The following is a 19,484-nucleotide window of genomic DNA, read 5'->3' on the forward strand; positions in this document are numbered from 1 at the left end:
TTTGATCTCCTCGTGTACAGTGGTACCTCGGGTTACATACGCTTCAGGTTACAGGCTCCGCTAACCCAGAAATAGTGCTTTACGTTAAGAACTTTGCTTCAGGATGAGAATAGAAATCGTGCTCCGGTGGCGCAGCGGCAGCAGGAGGCCCCATTAGCTAAAGTGGTGCTTCAGGTTAAGAACAGTTTCAGGTTAAGTACGGACGTCCGGAACGATTTAAGTACTTAACCTGAGGTATCACTGTATCTCGTTCCAAAATTGTCTTACCGCTTTACACCTTCACCACATATGATATAATGTCCCCACCTCTTTCATCTAGATAGGTAGAGCATTTCACAGCAGAAGGTCTCTGACTCCATCCCCAAAGCCATCTCCAGCTACGGATGGGAAAATTCTCTGCCTGAGCCTCAGGAGGGAGCCGCTGTTGCCAGTCAGTGTATGTACCGTATTTTTCGCTCCATTGGACGCAGTTTTTCCCCTCCAAAAATTGAGGGGAAATGTGTGTGCATCCTATGGAGCGAATGCAGGCTTGTCCGGCAGGGAGAGATTGCGCGGGGCTATGGCTTCTTCGCAACCAGAGGTATCTTGGTTTTCGAACGGCTTAGTTATCGAACACATTGGCTCCCAAACGCTGCAAACCTGGAAGTGTTCCAGTTTGCGAACGTTTTTGGGAAGCCGGACATCCGACTCAGCTTCTGTTGAGAGCAGGAAGCTCCTGCAGCCAATCGGAAGCTGCGCCTTGGTTTTCGAACGGTTTCGGGAGTCAAGCAGACTCCCGGAATGGATTAAGTTCGAGAACCAAGGTACCGCTGTATTTGTATTGTATTTACGTTGTAAATGTATTTCACAATGAATAAATGGTGCTGGGGAAAGGAGGTGGCAGCTAGCGGTTGGTTGGTTATTCTATTCAGCCAGCGTGGCAAGGAACAGGCTGTGGCCAGACTCAATGGCAGGAGGCAGTGACTTCGTATCTTCACATGCTCGGAACAGGAAGCAAATACATTAGGCAAGGTGGAAGGTGCCCGCTTTCACAGAGACAATGAGGGGCTTGTCTCCTGAAACCCCCTTTGATGCATCAGATGGAATTTTCAGGGACAGAAATCTCCAAAAACAAAACAACCAGTTTCTAGCCGGCCTTTCAAATGCAAATGCCGGCGTCTCTGGGAACAAGAGCTGTTTTTGTGCTGCCACCTATTGCCCTGAGAATCCTATCCCTTTCCAGAGAACGCGGGGCTTCGCCACTCCGTCCTGACACAGAGGCCTGGAGACTTGGACTTGGGTCCAATAGAAAGAGAACAGGCCTCTCCCTCTCTCCAAAAGGAGTCTGTTCTTCCCAGCTCCCCACACCCAAATGTTCAAGGAAGTTAGTATTTGCTTCCCCAGCCTGGGCTTTCCAGTCCCCGAGTCGCTCGCTTTGCCTCTGCCAGAACACCTATGTCATGGGTAGGCAAACCAAGGCCCGGGGGCCGGATCCGGCCCAATCGCCTTCTAAATCCGGCCCGCAGACAGTCCAGGAATCAGCACGTTTTTACATTAGAATATTTCCTTTTATTTAAAATGCATCTCTGGGTTATTTGTGGGGCATAGGAATTCATTCATTATTATTTTTTTTCAAAAAATAGTCTGGCCCCCCACAAGGTCTGAGGGACAGTGGACCGGCCCCCTGCTGAGAAAGTTTGCTGACCCCGGACCTATGTGATGCTACCTTTGTGAAGCCTCTGTTTAACCCTCCTAATTCTGCCCCAGCTGAAATGAAGCTGAAGCATATCCACTGTGCAAATGGGCTTGGAGGCAGGGAGCCATATTTCTGCATATCTATTATTCCTTGCCGTCAGGGTAGAGTACCCTGTGCAAGGATGGCATTGAGAAAACAATCAATAACCACTGCAACAAAGTCAACTGATTAACACCAAGAGAGTTAGCAGAAAACGAGACCTTAGATGGTATTTGGAAGCTGATGTGGAAATGGATATTGCTGATAGATCCACCTGGCTAGTTCTTCATGAAATACGTAAAGCAAATTTTTGACCTATACCGGTCACTATGTGCAAAAATCGGAACCCAGAGGAATCATAGAATCATAGAGTTGGAAGAGACCACAAGGGCCATCGAGTCCAACCCCCTGCCAAGCAGGAAACACCATCAGAGCACTCCTGACATATGGTTGTCAAGCCTCTGCTTAAAGACCTCCAAAGGAGACTCCACCACACTCCTTGGCAGCAAATTCCACTGTCGAACAGCTCTTACTGTCAGGAAGTTCTTCCTAATGTTTAGGTGGAATCTTCTTTCTTGTAGTTTGGATCCATTGCTCCGTGTCCGCTTCTCTGGAGCAGCAGAAAACAACCTTTCTCCCTCCTCTATATGACATCCTTTTATATATTTGAACATGGCTATCATATCACCCCTTAACCTTCTCTTCTCCAGGCTAAACATGCCCAGCTCCCTTAGCCGTTCCTCATAAGGCATCGTTTCCAGGCCTTTGACCATTTTGGTTGCCCTCCCCTGGACACGTTCCAGTTTGTCAGTGTCCTTCTTGAACTGTGGTGCCCAGAACTGGATACAGTACTCCAGGTGAGGTCTGACCAGAGCAGAATACAGTGGCACTATTACTTCCCTTGATCTAGATGCTATACTCCTATTGATGCAGCCCAGAATTGCATTGGCTGTTTTAGCTGCCGCGTCACACTGTTGGCTCATGTCAAGTTTGTGGTCAACCAAGACTCCTAGATCCTTTTCACATGTACTGCTCTCAAGCCAGGTGTCACCCATCTTGTATTTGTGCCTCTCATTTTTTTTGCCCAAATGCAATACTTTACATTTCTCCCTGTTAAAGTTCATCTTGTTTGTTTTGGCCCAGTTCTCTAATCTGTCAAGGTCGTTTTGAAGTGTGATCCTGTCCTCTGGGGTGTTAGCCACCCCTCCCCGTTTGGTGTCATCTGCAAATTTGATCAGGATGCTCTTGAGTCCATCATCCAAGTAAAAGGGCTCTACTGAATCATTCGTTCTCATATTATTATTCCACCACCATTCATCCTTAGATCTCATCAGGGCAGTTCAAAACATAAAAACACAAGACAAAAAACACAAAATACGTAATAAAAACAAAAACAAACCATTAACCCCACCTTCCCCCTAACCCCCATGCCAAGCACAGCTGTTTGTGGGTCCACATCCAGGTGGACGTAATGTAAAAATAACCGTTTTATAAAATGTAATGTGGGAGATTACAAGGGGTAAAAAAAATTAATGGATGTATCGTGCTATATTAGAAGCAAAAAAACCCCCCTTTGTTTTGATGAATTGGAAGAGCCGCAAAAAGATTCCAATCAGCATATGGGTTGATAATATGGACAGATTAATGGTAATGGTAAAGGTACCCCTGCCCGTACGGGCCAGTCTTGCCAGACTCTAGGGTTGTGCGCCCATCTCACTCTATAGGCCGGGAGCCAGCGCTGTCCGCAGACACTTCCAGGTCACGTGGCCAGCGTGACAAGCTGCATCTGGCGAGCCAGCGCAGCACACGGAACACCGTTTACCTTCCTGCCGGAGTGGTCCCTATTTATCTACTTGCACCCGGAGGTGCTTTCGAACTGCTAGGTTGGCAGGCGCTGGGACCGAACGACGGGAGCGCACCCCGCCGCGGGGATTCGAACCGCCGACCATGCAATCGGCAAGTCCTAGGCGCTGAGGTTTTACCCACAGCGCCACCCACGTCCCTATGGACAGATTAGCTACATACAAACAAATTGCATGTCGATGCAAATTAAGAATAGATAAATATGAAGAAATCTGGAAGGAATATTTAAGCGATAAGGCGGATAGTGGTGGGAAGTAGGGGGAGGAGAGAGAGAGGTGGGGAAATATTGTTAAAAAGGTGTGGTCATAGGTATATCAATGTATTCAAATCTGAATTGTCAAATTGTGATATTAGTGTTATTGTGGTTTTTGTTGTATGTGTCTTTTGCAGTCATTTGTATTGAAAAAATGATTAAATTAAAAAAAAATGTACCAATCACTTTTCTACTTTAAAAAAAGAAGCAGCAATCTCTAATGGCAGCCATTTTGCACATAGCAAAATGACTTAAACTTCAGAAAGTCAGATTCAATCAGCCCTGCTCATCCGGTCCAGCAGGCCTCCACATTTGGCTCACAGGTGGTTTTCGCTAGGCCGTGTCCACCTGCCCGACACCTGACACCCAAAGCTGCAGGGGGCGCCAATCAGCAGCGCCTACGAAGCCCTGTGCCTTTGCAAGAGCTGGACCACCAACTGATAATCAGCCCTTGCCCGACAGCGGACCTTTGAAGTCATCACTCATCAATACAGTGGTACCTCGGGTCAAGTACTTACCGTATTTTTCGCTCTACAAGACGCACCAGACCATAAGACACGCCTACTTTTTGGAGGAGGAAAACGAGAAAAAATAATATTCTGAATCTCAGAAACCATAACAGCAAGAGGGATTGCTGCGCAGCGATCCCTCTTGCTGTTCTGGCTTCTGGGATAGCTGCGCAGCCTGCATTCGCTCCATAAGACGCACACGTTTCCCTACTTTTTGGGAGGGAAAAAGTGAGTCTTATGGAGCAAAAAATACGGTAATTCGTTCCGGAGATCCGTTCTTAACCTGAAACTGTTCTTAACCTGAAGCACCACTTTAGCTAATGGAGCCTCCTGCTGCCGCCGCGCGATTTCTGTTCTCACCCTGAAGCAAAGTTCTTAACCTGAAGCACTATTTCTGGGCTAGCAGAGTGTGTAACCTGAAGCGTATGTAACCCGAGGTACCACGGTATCCTAATGACACCAAGGGACTGACACTTGGGCAGCTCCACCTACCTGTCAAAGCTGGTGCATGGGAGGTCAGGATTCTGCCCAGCGCCTGATCTGGTCTCCCTGAGGGAGGCAAAGCAGCCTAGCTGCCGTGCGGGTTCAGGACCTTTATTATGATCGGCCACGCGAGCTTGCGGAAACACTTTCCATGTGAATCTCCAGGATGTGATCTACCATGACATTCCCCGTCTCTGAGCACAGGCCTTGCCAGTCAGCATCGCCACTCACCTCTCCGTCGGTTACTGCAGAGTAGTTGACTTGTGCGACAGTAACGGTGGTGGGCAATTCGGAGGCATCTGCCAAGGTCGCTACCGTAGCTCCTGTGCCAACCTGCAACACACAACGGTAGTCAGCGAGATGCCACCCAAGGTTGCCTTTTGAGTCAGCCTGCTTCTTAGGCTATGATCATACGCATCACACGGTCCAAGTTAAAGAAACAATACGTATCTCCCTGCTCATTCAGATTTCTAGCTTGGTCCCAAGCCCTGCAGCCGAGCTGTGGGTTTCAAAATTTATTTATATGGGGAAAAATAAAATATATTGGCACATTCTTTTCCATTCTTAAGGAAATCAGCCCTGAGTGCTCACTGGAAGGACAGATGCTGAAGCTGAGGCTCCAAGACTTTGGCCACCTCATGAGAAGAGAAGACTCCCTGGAAAAGACCCTGATGTTGGGAAAGATGGAGGGACAAGGAGAAGAGGAAGACAGAAGACGAGATGGTGGGACAGTGTTCTCGAAGCTACCAGCATGAGTTTGACCAAACTGCGGGAGGCAGTGGAAGACAGGAGGGCCTGGCGTGCTCTGGTCCAGGGGGTCACGAAGAGTCGGACACGACTAAACGACTAAACAACAACAATATCGGCACAAAGGTCAATGATCTCTACACAATAGCTACAAGGCCTAGAGCCCAGAGAAAGCTTTAGTCACACTGAAACCCATGAGACAGGTCAGTTGTGAGTAAATCAAGAAACCAATTAAACAAAGCAGGGGTGACAATTTTCTGGATTCAGGTTGGCTGCACATCACACCAAGCTAAACTATGACATAGCACAAACACACAAGTGCTCTAGCTCCTGAGGAAGAGACCGCAGCCCCTTTGTTCCTCCAAAAATGAATAATTTCCGTCTCTTTGCACGCCAACCAAGTATTTTGGAAAATGATTCCTATTATTCAGGGCCAGAACTCATCAGGCCTAGAGCTATTTGCCAGAGTTCGACCCTGGGGTGACATGACACAGAATATTGTTTGCACAGTACTAAGGAACTGTAAGAGAGCTAACAACAACAACAACAATTTATTTATAGCCCGCTCATCTGGCTGGGTTTCCCCAGCCACTTTGGGCGGCTTCCAATAAAATATTAAAATACAATAGTCCATCAAACATTAAAAGCTTCCCTAAACAGGGCTGCCTTCAGATGTCTTCTAAAAGTCTGGTAGTAGTTTTTCTATTTGACATCTGGTGGGAGGGCGTTCCACAGGGCGGGTGCCACCACCGAGAAGGCCCTGTGCCTGGTTCCCTGTCACCTCACTTCTCGCAGCGAGGGAACCGCCAGAAGGCCCTCGGAGCTTGACCTCAGTGTCCAGGCTGAGTGATGGGGGTGGAGATGCTCCTTCAGGTATACTGGGCTGAGGCCGTTTAGGACTTTAAAGGTCAGCACCAACACTTTGAATTGTGCTCAGAAACATACTGGGATGTGTGGTGTACTGGTTAGAATTGGACTAGGACCTAAGGTAAAAGGTAAAGGACCCCTGGATAGTTAAGTACAGTCAACAGTGACTCTGGGGTTGCGGCGCTCATCTCGCTTTCAGGCCGAGGGAGCCATCGTTTGTCCACAGACAGCTTTCCGGGTCGTGTGGCCAGCAGGACTAAACCGCTTCTGGCACAATGACAGAAACCAGGGCACACAGAAATGCTGTTTACCTTCTCGCCACAGCACTACTTGCACTGGTGTGTTTTCGAACTGCAGGAGCTGGGACAGAGACCAGGACCTAAGAGACCAGGATCTAAGAGACCAAGGTCCAAACCCCCACACAGCCGTGAAGCTCACTGGGTGATCCTGGGGACCAGCCACTGCCTCTCAGCCTAACCTACCTCACAGGGTTGTGTGGGGATTGAATGAGAAGAGAGAAAACTATGTACATCACCTTGAGCTCCTTGGAGAAAAAGTGGGATATCATCAATGCAGTGCAATAAAATAACAACAAGAATTGGCTCCTGTGCTTCAGGGGCAGGTGTTTGGGGCCAGAATGCAAAGCTTCCAGGCCAAACTGAAGCCTGGGACCCTCTTTGTGCTGCTGCAATCCTCACCTGGATGAGAGAGACTGTGCCGTCGGGATTGCTGAAGGTCTGGACCACGGTTTGGGATGGGACCAGGTGTGCTATACTGTGTGTTGCTGTCGCAGGCTGTGTTTGCTGATCCTCAAAAGCGTAGAGCAGGTCTTCGCGGCCGTGCTGCTTGTAGCAGTTCTTGACAATGGTCCTCAGCGCCTGAGTCCAAGACACCTGCCGGATTAAAGAGGGAGAGAAGAGGCACATTCAGGGATACCATATCCCATTAAAAAAACAAAAGCAAAACAGAAGCAAAACAAACAATGAAGTAACCAAGCTCTGAAATATCCCTTAAATTGAGTGATGGGATCTCTGGTAAACTTTACTCCATAAAGAGCTTTCGAAACAGAAATGTACTTCTAATGGGGGCAAGATTAAGAACACAAGACGGGCCGGCAGGATCAGGCCAGAGGCCTATCTAGCCCAGCACCCTGTTCGCACTGCAGCCAACCAGGTGCCCCCACAGAAAAGCCTGCAAGCAGAACCTCAGCTCAGCAGCATCTGGCCCACCTGCGACCCCCAGCAAATGGTACTCAAAGGCATTGTCTCATGAAAAACCACTAGCGATGGGTCCCCAAATCACTGCAACTCCACTAGCTAACCTACGGTGTGGAAAGGGTGGCTCTAGCCCACATTAGCAATTGTGAAAATTGCTGAATTTTAACTGCATTAACTAAACCAGGACAAACGAATGGCTTTCTCCATTCTGGGATTAGAGTGGACAGACAGGCGCGTTCAGAAGGCCTTTTTCCTTCTTGGGCAGAATCTTCCCGAACAGCCACAGACTGGAGGCAACTGGGACCACCCTGCTTTGGTCTGGATGTGCTGGTCTGGGGTGGGGAACGCCTGGCCTGGGAGCCAAATATGCCCCACTCTGTGGTCCTCGTGGCTCTCCCCAGGCCACGCCCCTTTCCCCAGCTACATCCCCTGCCAGCCCTCCCTCAAATTTTAGTTTTTTTACCTGGCTGTGATGTGTCCTCGAGCTGTCGCAATGCTCCTTGCTTCCCTGGATGGAGGACAGAAAGGGGTGTCCGAGTGCATGTGTTGAAACTAGCCTCCTTTACAAAGGTAACAATTTACATCAATTGCTCCGCCCACAGCTGACTCTGGCCCCACCCACCACTGGCTTGTGGCCCACGATGGAAAGTTGCCCAGAAGGGAGAGCTTGGGGCTCGGGTAGCCCAAGGGCTTTCTGCTCCCACATGACCTTGCTAAGAAATCAAGTAGGGACAGGGCCTTTTCCGGTTGTGGCCCCCAATAGTTGGAATGCTCTCCCAAGGGCAATTCACATGCTTTGATAAGTTCGTAGGTGCTGGACAAAGAATTTATTTGCTTTCTTCTTATTATTATTCTTAATCACATGCTAATTTTATCCGCTGTGTTGCAGTTTGCTTTTAAGTGCATTCTGAAATTGTCTTAAGATTATTGTTGCTTCCCATTGGATTGTGAGCTGTCTTGAACAGTTTGCTGAATTATAAAGGCACGATAAGACTACTGTAAAACAGAGAAACGTTCTGCGCTTTCCCACAGAGCGTAATCCGTGGCTGCTTTTATTTATTTCAGTTTTGCATCTCCAGAAGCAGGCTGGGATTCAGCTTCCAGATCTGAAAGACTGGCTTAAGTAAGCAGGGAATACCAAGGCTTTTGCTGGAGGCTAAGGGAGAAACGTGCGGGATTCAATGCACAGCGATGTGCTCTGATGGCTGCTGGTGTAACAGCTGCTAAAAAAACAGAGAGGTAAATTCCTGGAGGAGAGGTCATTAACGGCTGGAAGCCAAGATGGCCAGGAATGTAACCAATTGCGTCCATAGTTCATATGCCTCTTGGGAACCAGATGCTGGGGACTGAGTCCAGGAAGGGCCTCTTCCCATAAATGCCACGCTTGCAAATTCCTGAGGTGCCTGGCTGAACCCACTGGGAACAGAGAGCTGAGCACCTTTGGCTGGAGCTGAGATGGCCACCCTCTTGTGTTCTTACCTGATCTATAGGCTATTTTGGTCCCAAAGCACTTCACAGACTTCCCCAACAGAGATCTATAAGCTAAGCCTTTCCACTTGTCATACCAAGTCAGAGCCCTTTGCTGAAGCAAGAGGACTTTCATCAACACACACCCTCTGCTTCTGCTCCTCAGTCCGGACGTCGCTGCGGACGTTGGCCCACGGGATGTCTTCGGGCCACCAGACGGGCTTGCAGCTCTCCTTCCCCCAGCCCGGCTTGCCGCGGCCCGTCGAATATTTCAGCATTTCGGGGATGAAGGCCCGCAGCTGTGCCTGTGGCATTAAAAAAAAGTCAATCAATCAATCAGCATTCAGAAATCAACGTCCCAGGAGCAGCTTGGGACACTGAATACACAAAATTCTAAAGGAATGGCTGGGTTCAGTCCACATGAGAACAGATCATGTTCAGCAGGGGCCGTTTCCCCCAGTTTCAACTTGGGTCAGGGGCACGGTGACCAATTATCATCACACGCCCTGAATATTTGACCTGTATCACCAGCTTTTGCTTTGAAAATTCAGAGCCAGAGTAATTCAGAGCCACAGCAGAGGCCTTCCAAGAGATTTGGGATTTCATAGCCTGGTTCTAGATAGGAAGAACATTTTTTGCTAGGTATGACTGCAATGATCCTGAAAGATTGCAATTTTCGATACTGACTAGGGATGGGCGATATATCGATATATCATCCAAAACAGATGTCAAGGAAATAAGGAACTATCCTACTTTTAAAAGACATCTGAAGGCAGCCCTGTTTAGGGAAGTTTTTAACCTTTAAAGCCCTATACGGCCTAGGAGCCTCGTACCTATGGGACTGCCTCTCCTGGTATGTCCCACGGAGGACCTGAAGGTCCTCAAATAAAAGCATCTTGGAGGTCCCAGGCCACAGGGAGGTTAGGCTGGCCTCAACCAGAGCCAGGGCTTTTTCGGCCGTGGCCCCGATCTGGTGGAATGCTCTGTCCCAAGAGACTAGGGCCCTGCGGGACTTGACATCTTTCCGCAAGGCCTGCAAGATGGAGCTGTTCCACCAGGCCTTTGGCAATCTTCCTTTGGCAATCCTCACAGAACTCTAGCCCAATGGTTGCCATTAATTTGATTTTGAACTGATTTTAGAATGAATTGATTTTAGAATGCTGCGTTACTTTTATTGTTGTTAGCCGCTCTGAGCCTAGCTTTGGCTGGGGAGGGCGGGATATAAATAAAATTTTATTATTTATTTTTATTTAATGTATAATGCTGTATTGTGTTTTTAATATTCAATTCGGAGCCGCCCAGAGTGGCTGGGGAAACCCAGCCAAATGGGCGGGGTAATAATAATAATGATAATAATAATAATAATTCTTCACTTTGGCTTCTATTATTTCCCTACTGTCTATTTTAGACTGCAAGCACCATGCAGAGAGCAGGGACCTTTCCTTGGCAATTGCGTGAAGCAGCTGGAGTATGGCATTGGGATGGCTCTCCCTGACTTCCTTATTATAGTTATTAGATAAAGGATGGGCTGTTTTCAGTGAGGTCTCTCTGCATGTTCTATGAATGGGCGCAGCAGCTATGCAAATGGCACTATAGCACCGTCTAGCAATTACGTATAAATATCCCAGGGATGAGACCGCAGAATGTCTAAGCAACCGAAAGTGAACAAGACGGATGAGGAAGCATCCATCTGAAAGGAGACACGCTTACACAAGGATGTGCCATGTAAACACCACCAGGCTTTATTAACGCTGTGGGCAAAAAAAACCCCAAAACAACAACAAAAACACAGATTCAAATTATGCCAACCACTAAAATGTATGCAAACATGCTGGGTTTGAATGAACGTGGTTCATTTGAATGCTTCATTTCGAAGGTGATGCCTCGGTTTTGCAAACTTTTTGTCCCGTCCCGTGCCCCCCCAAAAAGCAAAAGCCACCACAAAGAAAACTAGAGCAAGGAAGAAGGACAAGCTAGATGCAGCGAGCAGATCAGGACCACAGCTCAAGAATATAACAGCTTCGCCACGGGGTCCAAGAACAGTAGCGTGCGGCTTTGCAATTGCAATAACTGCTTCTCGTTTCCAGATGGATTAATTAGCGGTCCTCGGGAGCCGAGGGTTTCGAGCCACTTGCAAGTGCTTGTTAAGGGCTCTGGAGCCACCAGGGAAACAATCAACGGGGAGCCCTGCATCTCGGCCTGCTCAGGCACGAGGACCTCTCTAATTGCCACCATAACAAGAGTGGAGATCATCACCTCACCATAGAATCCTAGAGCTGGAAGGGACCATGTAATGCAGGAATCTATTGTCCCATGTGGGGCTTGAACCCATGACCAAAGAGGCCCTTTTGCTTCCAAAAGCCTTATGGGGATGGGCCAATGCATGTCAACCAAGTGCAGCGCTGAAGACCCTATGATGATGATGATTATTATTATTATTATTATTATTATTATTATTTATACCCCGCCCATCTGGCTGGGTTTCCCCAGCCACTCTGAGTGGCTCCCAATCGAGTGTTAAAAACAATACAACATTAAATATTTAAAACTTCCCTAAACAGGGAAACAATGTCACCTCAAGCCTCAATTTTAATTTCGGCGTTGCCCTGTGCAACGTCCTATCACTGAAGATGTTAAGAACTGAACTGGGTGCTTCTGACTTAGAAGTCACAAGCTCTGCCAAAGTGCTCTAGAAAGCAAGCCTTCTGAGGAACTAATAATAATAATAATAATAATAATAATAATAATAATAATAATAATAATTTATTTATATCCCGCCCTCCCCAGCCAAAGCCGGGCTCAGAGCGGCTAACAACAATAAAAGTAACGCAGCATTCTATATTTTTTTTAATATATATTTATTGAGGTTTTAACAATAAACTCAACGATAACAATAACAATAACAACACAAACCACTACACACTACACAAATACAAAAAAGAAAAAATACGAAACAAGAAAGAAAGATGAACAATCAAACACGTAAAAGGGAAAAAAACAGCACATAAAATTAAACTTCCCAAAATGTCCTTTCATTAACTTGTTCCTTTGACTTCCTCTCGCCTCCCTTTTTGCATTCTATTTTAATTTGTTATTTTAGCAAATCCTTCTGATTTAACATTACCTGCTTTTTCATAATAATATATTACACACAATCTTAAAAACAGCTTTTGCAAAAGTCAAATTGTTTAATACCAGTCTCTTTCTAAACTTCTTTAATTTTGCCGTATTTCTGTAAATAGTCTTTAAATTTCTTCCAATCTTCTTCCACCTTCTCTTCTCCCTGGTCTCGAACGCAGCATTCTAAAATCAATTCATTCTAAAATCAGTTCAAAATCAAATTAATGGCAACCATTGGGCTAGAGTTCTGTGAGGATTACCGAAGGAGGGAGTCAGGCTGCGCCCTGACCAAAGGCCTGGTGGAACAGCTCTGTCTTGCAGGCCCTGCGGAAAGATGTCAAGTCCCGCAGGGCCCTAGTCTCTTGTGACAGAGCGTTCCACCAGATCGGGGCCACGGCCGAAAAAGCCCTGGCTCTGGTTGAGGCCAGCCTAACCTCTCCGTGGCCTGGGACCTCCAAGATGCTTTTATTTGAAGACCGTAAGGTCCTCCGTGGGACATACCAGGAGAGGCGGTCCCGTAGGTACGAGGGTCCTAGGCCGTATAGGGCTTTAAAGGTTAAAACCAGCACCTTAAACCTGACCCTGTACTCCACCGGGAGCCACTGCAGCTGGAAAAGCACTGGGTGAATGTGATCCCGTGGCAAGGACCCCGTAAGGTTGGGGGAGTCAGGTATGTTTAACCTGGAGAGGAGAACACTACGAGGTGACATGACAGCCATCTTCAAATATCGGAAGATGGAGCAAGCTTGTTTCCTGCTGCTCCCGGGGGGAGGAACCGAACCAATGGATTCCAATGACAATAAAGGAGATTACGACTAAACATTGGGAAGAACTTTCTTATGGTAAGAGCTGTTCAACAGTGGAACAGGTAATCTCAGAAGGTGGTGGATTCTCCTTCACAGGTGATTTTTAAGCAGAGGTTGGAGAGGCATGTCTGGGATTCTTTGGTGATTTCTGCACTGCACAGAGTTGAACTAGATAATCCAGGAATGTAAGCTTTTTCTATATGCAGTAACAGCAGCAAGAATACTATTGGCCCAAAAATGGAAGCAAGAAGAATTACCAACGATGGAAGAATGGAGGATGAAATTAATGGACTATGCGGAACTTGACAAACTAACAGGAAGGATCCGAAACCGGCGGGACCAGAAGTTTACCGAAGACTGGAGTAAATTTACGGATTATTTGAAAAGTATTTGTGACGACCAGACGACGTTTCTGGGTTTGCAAGAAGTTCTGTGAGGAATCATATTAGAAATATTGCAAAAATGGAGAAGGAGACGTGATATGTTAAGAATGTAAAGGCAATATTAAGTTAGGAAATTAAGTTAGGATTAAGACGGAGGATTATCAGAGGTGCTGATGGAAGTCCAATAAGAATGTATTTGTGATAAATTGTGTGGTATGTTTTATAATTTTGTATGTTAAAAACCAATAAAAATATTTTTTTAAAAAAGAAAGAACTAGATAATCCTTAGGTTCCCTTCTAATTCTTTGATTCTGCAATCCTTCACGGGTGTTATGAGCAAGCCATGTGTCCAATGAGCTGCGCAAAGGAGCAAAGCAAACAGGTGCTCCCAGGCAGGTGGGCTGACAAAAATATTGCCTCTGGCTCTGGTTATTCTCCCACACTTTGTAGAAAAGTCAGCATCAATGGGAACACCTTATCTCGTACCGTTTAGCAGAGTCACTGCAGTATCCCCTGGGGAGAAAGATTTAAGTGTGTCTCGGAGGAGTTGTGTGTGCGACAGAGTAGGCAAGAGGGAGAGATTTTGAGGCTAGAGATTCTTCGCTGGAAAAATCAATAGGCTGGAGACAACCAAAGCTCCCCTGAATGGCTTTTTCCACCTTTTCTACTTGCTTACCTGGGTCATCTTGTCCACAGAGACCGGAATCCCGTCGATGGTAAGCGGGGGCAGCTCAGAGTTAACCTCTTGCGGCGCAGGTGCGTGTTCCAACAGAGCGGACTCCAGGTCTTCCAGGATCATGCTCTTGTACTTGCGCACCTGTGGGGAATCGGAAGGGCTCAGGTAAACAAGGCGAAGAGCAACAGGAGAGAAGAGGGTGCTAAGTAACGGGAAGGGGGGTTGAAAACAACGCCCCAGCTGCCAGATGAAAATACCCACTGGCCCCAAAGCCCTCAGACCAGGAGGGCATGCGAGGGAGATGATGATGAAACTCGGAGCAACACCAGCGAGAGGAGCAGTACGAGGATTTCCAGAGAAGTCTGGAGGAGGGGCAGGACTGTCCCAAACAGCTGCTTGCGTGTCTGTTCTGGGTCCCTTTTGAACCAGCCCTTGCTGGAGGTCCACATCCCTTGAGAGTGAAGACCATAATAATAATAAAATTTTATCTATATCCCGCCCTCCCCAGCTGAAGCCGGGCTCAGAGCGGCTAACAAAAGTAAAATAATACAACATTCTAAAATCAGTTCATTATAAAATCAGTTCAAATCAAATTAATGGCAACCATTGGGCTAGAGTTCTGTGAGGATGGCCAAAGGAGGGGGTCAGACTGTGCCTTGGCCAAAGGCCTGGTGGAACAGCTCTGTCTTGCAGGCCCTGCAGAAAGATGTCAAGTCCCGCAGGGCCCTAGTCTCTTGGGACAGAGCGTTCCCACCAAGTCGGGGCCAGTACTGAAAAGGCCCTGGCTCTGGTTGAGGCCAACCTAACCTCCCTGTGGCCTGGGACCTCCAAGATGTTTTTGTTTGAAGACCGCAAGGTCCTCCATGGGTCATACCAGGAGAGGCAGTCCCGTAGGTACGAGGGTCCTGAGCCGTATAGGGCTTTAAAGGTCAAAACCAGCACTGATGGCAGACAAGCTGGGCGAGGAGATAATTCTCAGGCATCTTTGGGATCAGCCCATGATTTGTTCACTTCTTTAGTTCACTTGTTCATCTTTTATCTTGCTAATGGTCCTTCTTCCCCTCTAACTAGGACTCTAGGAGCTGAGTCAGGAACAATGCAGCCCACTGGTTCCCAAATTTTTTGGTCCAACGCCCCCTTGGTTCCATAAACTCACCCCCAGCACCCCCTTCACTTTCCTATAAAAAGGAATTACAGTGGTACCTTGGGTTAAGTACTTAATTCGTTCTGGAGGTCTGTTCTTAACCTGAAACTGTTCTTAACCTGAAGCACCACTTTAGCCAATGGGGCCTCCTGCTGCCGCCGCGCCTCCGGAGCACAATTTCTGTTCTAATCCTGAAGCAAAGTTCTTAACCCAAGGTAATATTTCTGGGTTAGCAGAGTCTGTAACCTGAAGCGTATGTAACCTGAAGCGTATGTAACCCGAGGTACTACTGTATTCAGAATAGCGGTCTGCACGGCCCACTTAGGAACATAATAGCACAATAAATTTCAAAGCAAAAACTATTAATTGCGCTTTTATTCAAAACCCAATTAAAGCTATTTTGGTTTAATTAATTCAACAAAACTGAATTACCACATTTAGTAAGTACTTCATTGCTGGGTAAGTTCCAAATGTGACGAAGGGACTAGACGAAGTGATACCAGTTTCCCAACGTCTGTTTGGCTGCAGCAAAGAATTTAGCAATTTCGAAAGATGGATTAGATACCAGCAGAAACTGATGTTGGTAACTGCCTGTTGGTTACGCCAAAGTCTGCTTCCATCTGCTTCCATTTTATGACTGACTCTGCCCCTGCTCTGCATTTTTGTGGGCCTTGGTAATTTTCAGCTGTCTCAAGTGGGCAACTGACGTGAGTTGCAATTCCCAGGAGAGCTCTTAGACTCTCCTTCCCTGGAGGTTTCTAACAGAAGTTGCGTGGCCCTCTGGCATGGATGCTTTAGCTGAGATTCCTGCAATGCAGCAGGGGGTTGGACTAGATGACCCTCGGGGTCCCTTCCAACTCTACAGTTCTGTGAGCCACCATAACCCAACAAAAAAAGAACCACTGGGGTATGTGTGGGAATACTAATTCCTCATTCAAAGCTAAACAACAGTACATTACCACTAATCTCCTCACATTTTAAGTAACGTAATTAAGCAGCAATTAAGCATCTCAGGATGATGTACAGTGGAACCTCGGGTTGCGAACGTGATCCGTGCGGGAGGCATGTTCGCAACCCGCAGCACCGCGTCTGCACATGACGCGATTCGGTGCTTCTGAGCATGCGCAAAGCGCGATTTAGTGCTTCTGCGCATGCACCAAAACCCAGAAGTAAGCCATTCTGGTACTTCCGGGTTTGGCGCGTCCGTAACCCGAAAATTGCGCAACTGTACGTAAGTAAAAATAAGTAAGAACCCCAGGAGCAAATCCTGCATGGCACTTCAAAGCCTTACCACGTTCTCTAGCGGTGCCGCACCAAACACTTTAAAAACAGGGTTGGGTTTGGAGGGTGAGATGCAGAGAACAATGGCCTGCTGTCCAACACGTGTGGTGTATTCGTCCAGCGTGGCACGAAGCTTCCTGTTTCAGTGGGCCAAAAAGAAAAGAAGTTATTTCCCCGTACAGACATCTCACTATACACAAGAACATAGGAAGAGCATCATAGCCAGACACTGGAGAGACCTGTCAGGAGTAAGCATGGACCAATGGCACCAAATAGTATGGGAAACAGCCCTACTGGAAAAATTAACCAATAAACTGAAACGGGGACAAATAGAAGAAGACGTCTTCACCCCGGTATGGCTCCCCTTTATCACATACACAGCCCAACAGGACAATGACAAGAATCCACCAACAAATCAGTATGGCGAACCTGATCCAAAACACACACCCACCCCACTCAGACACGAAAACAAAGACCACCTCAGCCAACCACAAATGAACAGCCACACCATAAGCCAACCCCAACCTCTCACCACCAAAGGAACACAAACGAACAGCGGAGAACCTGCACAAGCAACGCTGCCACCAAACCCCACGTATGTATGTGTATATATATACATATATATATATATATATATATATATATATATATATATATATATTATTAAATTTTCCAGTTTTTTTGAACAAACAAACAAAAACAGGACAAACAAAAACATTAAAAAAAGACATATAGTTCATAAATCATGCTTTTCAATAACAAATTTCTCAGACCTCCTCGTACTTCTCTTCCTCATATCCCAATTAAAGTTATTTGTGCAGCAAATCCTTCACTTAAAGCATTACAGCTTATAATATTACCTTATTTTTCAAATCCTTATTTCCCATCTATATTCCTCTGTTTCATTACAGCTAGAAACCACTCAATTTCAATCCAACACCCTTTAACTTTCCTTAATTTTGCAATATTTCTGTAAATAGTCCTTAAATTTTTTCCAATCTTCTTCAGCCGACTCTTCTCCCTGGTCACGGATTCTGCTCGTCATTTCTGCCAATCCCAAACCCCACGTATATTAAGTACAATAGAAACATCGTCACCCGACATGCCCCCCCCATCTCCCCCCCACCTCTTCCCCCTTTTCTTCCTAATGTCTCAACAAATGAAACTGATTTGTAAAAATGTTACATGGGGGGGGGAATAATATGAGAGAGAGAGAGAGGTTGCAAACACTTTTGTAAATCAAGAAAATATTTAATTAATAAATAAATAAGAACATAGGAAGGGCCTGCAGCTGGACCAGACCAATGTCCCATCTAGTCCAGCATCCTGTTCTGACAGTGGCCAGCCAGATGCCAGTGGGGAAACGCAAGCCAAACAAGCCTCTCTCCTCTTTGGTTTCCAGCAACTGGTATTCAGAAGCATTGCTGCAGAGGCAGAGAAGAGCCATTCTGGCTAGGAGCCATCAATAGCCCTCCATGAATTTGTCTAACCCTATCTTAAAAACAAGGCTGTATATTGTCTCCCTGCTTATTTAACTTATATGCAGAATTCATCATGCGAAAGGCTGGGCTGGATGAATCCCTAGCCTGAATTAAGATTGTCGGAAGAAACATCAACAACCTCAGATATGCAGATGACACAACCTCGATGGCAGAAAGTGAGGAGGAATTAAAGAACCTTTTATTGAGGGTGAAAGAGGAGAGCGCAAAACATGGTCTGAAGCTCAACATCAAAAAAACGAAGATCATGGCCACTGGGCCCATCACCTCCTGGCAAATAGAAGGGGAAGAAATGGAGGCAGTGAGAGATTTTACTTTCTTGGGCTCCATGATCACTGCAGATGGTGACAGCAGTCATGAAATTAAAAGACGCCTGATTCTTGGGAGGAAAGCAATGACAAACCTAGACAGCATCTTAAAAAGCAGAGACATCACCTTGCCAACAAAGGTCCATCTAGTTAAAGCTATGGTTTCCCCAGTAGTGATGTAGGGAAGTGAGAGCTGGACCATAAAGAAGGCTGATCGCTGAATAATGGATGCTTTTGAATTACGGTGTTGGAGGAGACTCTTGAGAGTCCCATGGACTGCAAGAAGATCAAACCTCTCCATTCTGAAGGAAATCAGCCCTGAGTGCTCACTGGAAGGACAGATCCTGAAGCTGAGGCTTCAAGACTTTGGCCATCTCATGAGAAGACAAGACTCCCTGGAAAAGACCCTGATGTTGGGAAAGGTGGAGGGCACAAGAAGAAGGGGACGACAGAGGACAAGATGGTGGGACAGTGTTTTCGAAGAGACCAACATGAGTTTGACCAAACTGCGGGAGGCAGTGGAAGACAGGAGTCAATGTGGGAGCTCCCCTTAACAGCTAAGCTGACTCATTTTGTCAGAACTAGAGATAAGGGACAACAAGCTGGACAAGTTTATGGCAAATTGGTCAGCTTCTGTTGAATATGGTGTGAAGAACTTGCTCTTTCTTGGAGTGGAGGGGAGCAACACCAATATGGGTTTACGAGGTTTTGAAAGGCAGCAACGAATAATGTAATTTATCTTACAAATTAAATGAAGGATTTGCTTCAGTGGCAGGATTTGTGACCTATTTGGTTGCATGCAAATAGGCTGGGTCGCATCCAGCTAAATTCTCTTCTGGGTAGACCAATCCATGTCAATGAACCTTAGTTAGCCAGGTCTGTCCATTCAGAATTGGTCCACTCTGAATATGACTAGCACAACCCAGTGATGGGAGTGGGTTCTTATGTATCACCTTTTTCTGTAGATGAAAAATGCTTAATAATAACAATAATAATATCATCTATATTGATATCAGGCAGGCACTTTCACTGTACTCTTTCCAGCACCGGCTAAAAAACATTTTTTTTACCCAGATTTATAGAATGCGGATGTGTTTTTCCTTTATTGCTGGTTTAAATTTTTTGAATGTTTTGTTTTTGCTATTCA

General features: G+C 46.5%; 1 protein-coding gene across 6 annotated transcripts in view; it reads right to left on the reverse strand.

Annotated features, from left to right (window-relative positions):
- Positions 1 to 19,484, reverse strand: part of NRF1 (nuclear respiratory factor 1) — a 76,861-nt gene that overhangs the window by 29,610 nt on the left and 27,767 nt on the right. For 3 of the 6 annotated variants that reach the window (XM_053404604.1, XM_053404603.1, XM_053404605.1), the window contains exons 4-9: positions 16,541 to 16,667; positions 14,106 to 14,246; positions 9,219 to 9,425; positions 8,117 to 8,161; positions 7,135 to 7,329; positions 5,054 to 5,155 (exon numbers count right to left, since the gene is read on the reverse strand). In XM_053404604.1, the coding sequence (XP_053260579.1) occupies positions 5,054 to 5,155; positions 7,135 to 7,329; positions 8,117 to 8,161; positions 9,219 to 9,425; positions 14,106 to 14,246; positions 16,541 to 16,667 (817 nt within the window). The remainder of the gene's footprint in view (positions 1 to 5,053; positions 5,156 to 7,134; positions 7,330 to 8,116; positions 8,162 to 9,218; positions 9,426 to 14,105; positions 14,247 to 16,540; positions 16,668 to 19,484) is intronic. The other 3 variants (XM_053404607.1, XM_053404606.1, XM_053404608.1) reach the window with 3 other exon arrangements.

This window comes from Podarcis raffonei, chromosome 10 (genome assembly GCF_027172205.1).
Source record: "Podarcis raffonei isolate rPodRaf1 chromosome 10, rPodRaf1.pri, whole genome shotgun sequence".
Classification (NCBI taxonomy): Eukaryota; Metazoa; Chordata; class Lepidosauria; order Squamata; family Lacertidae; genus Podarcis; species Podarcis raffonei.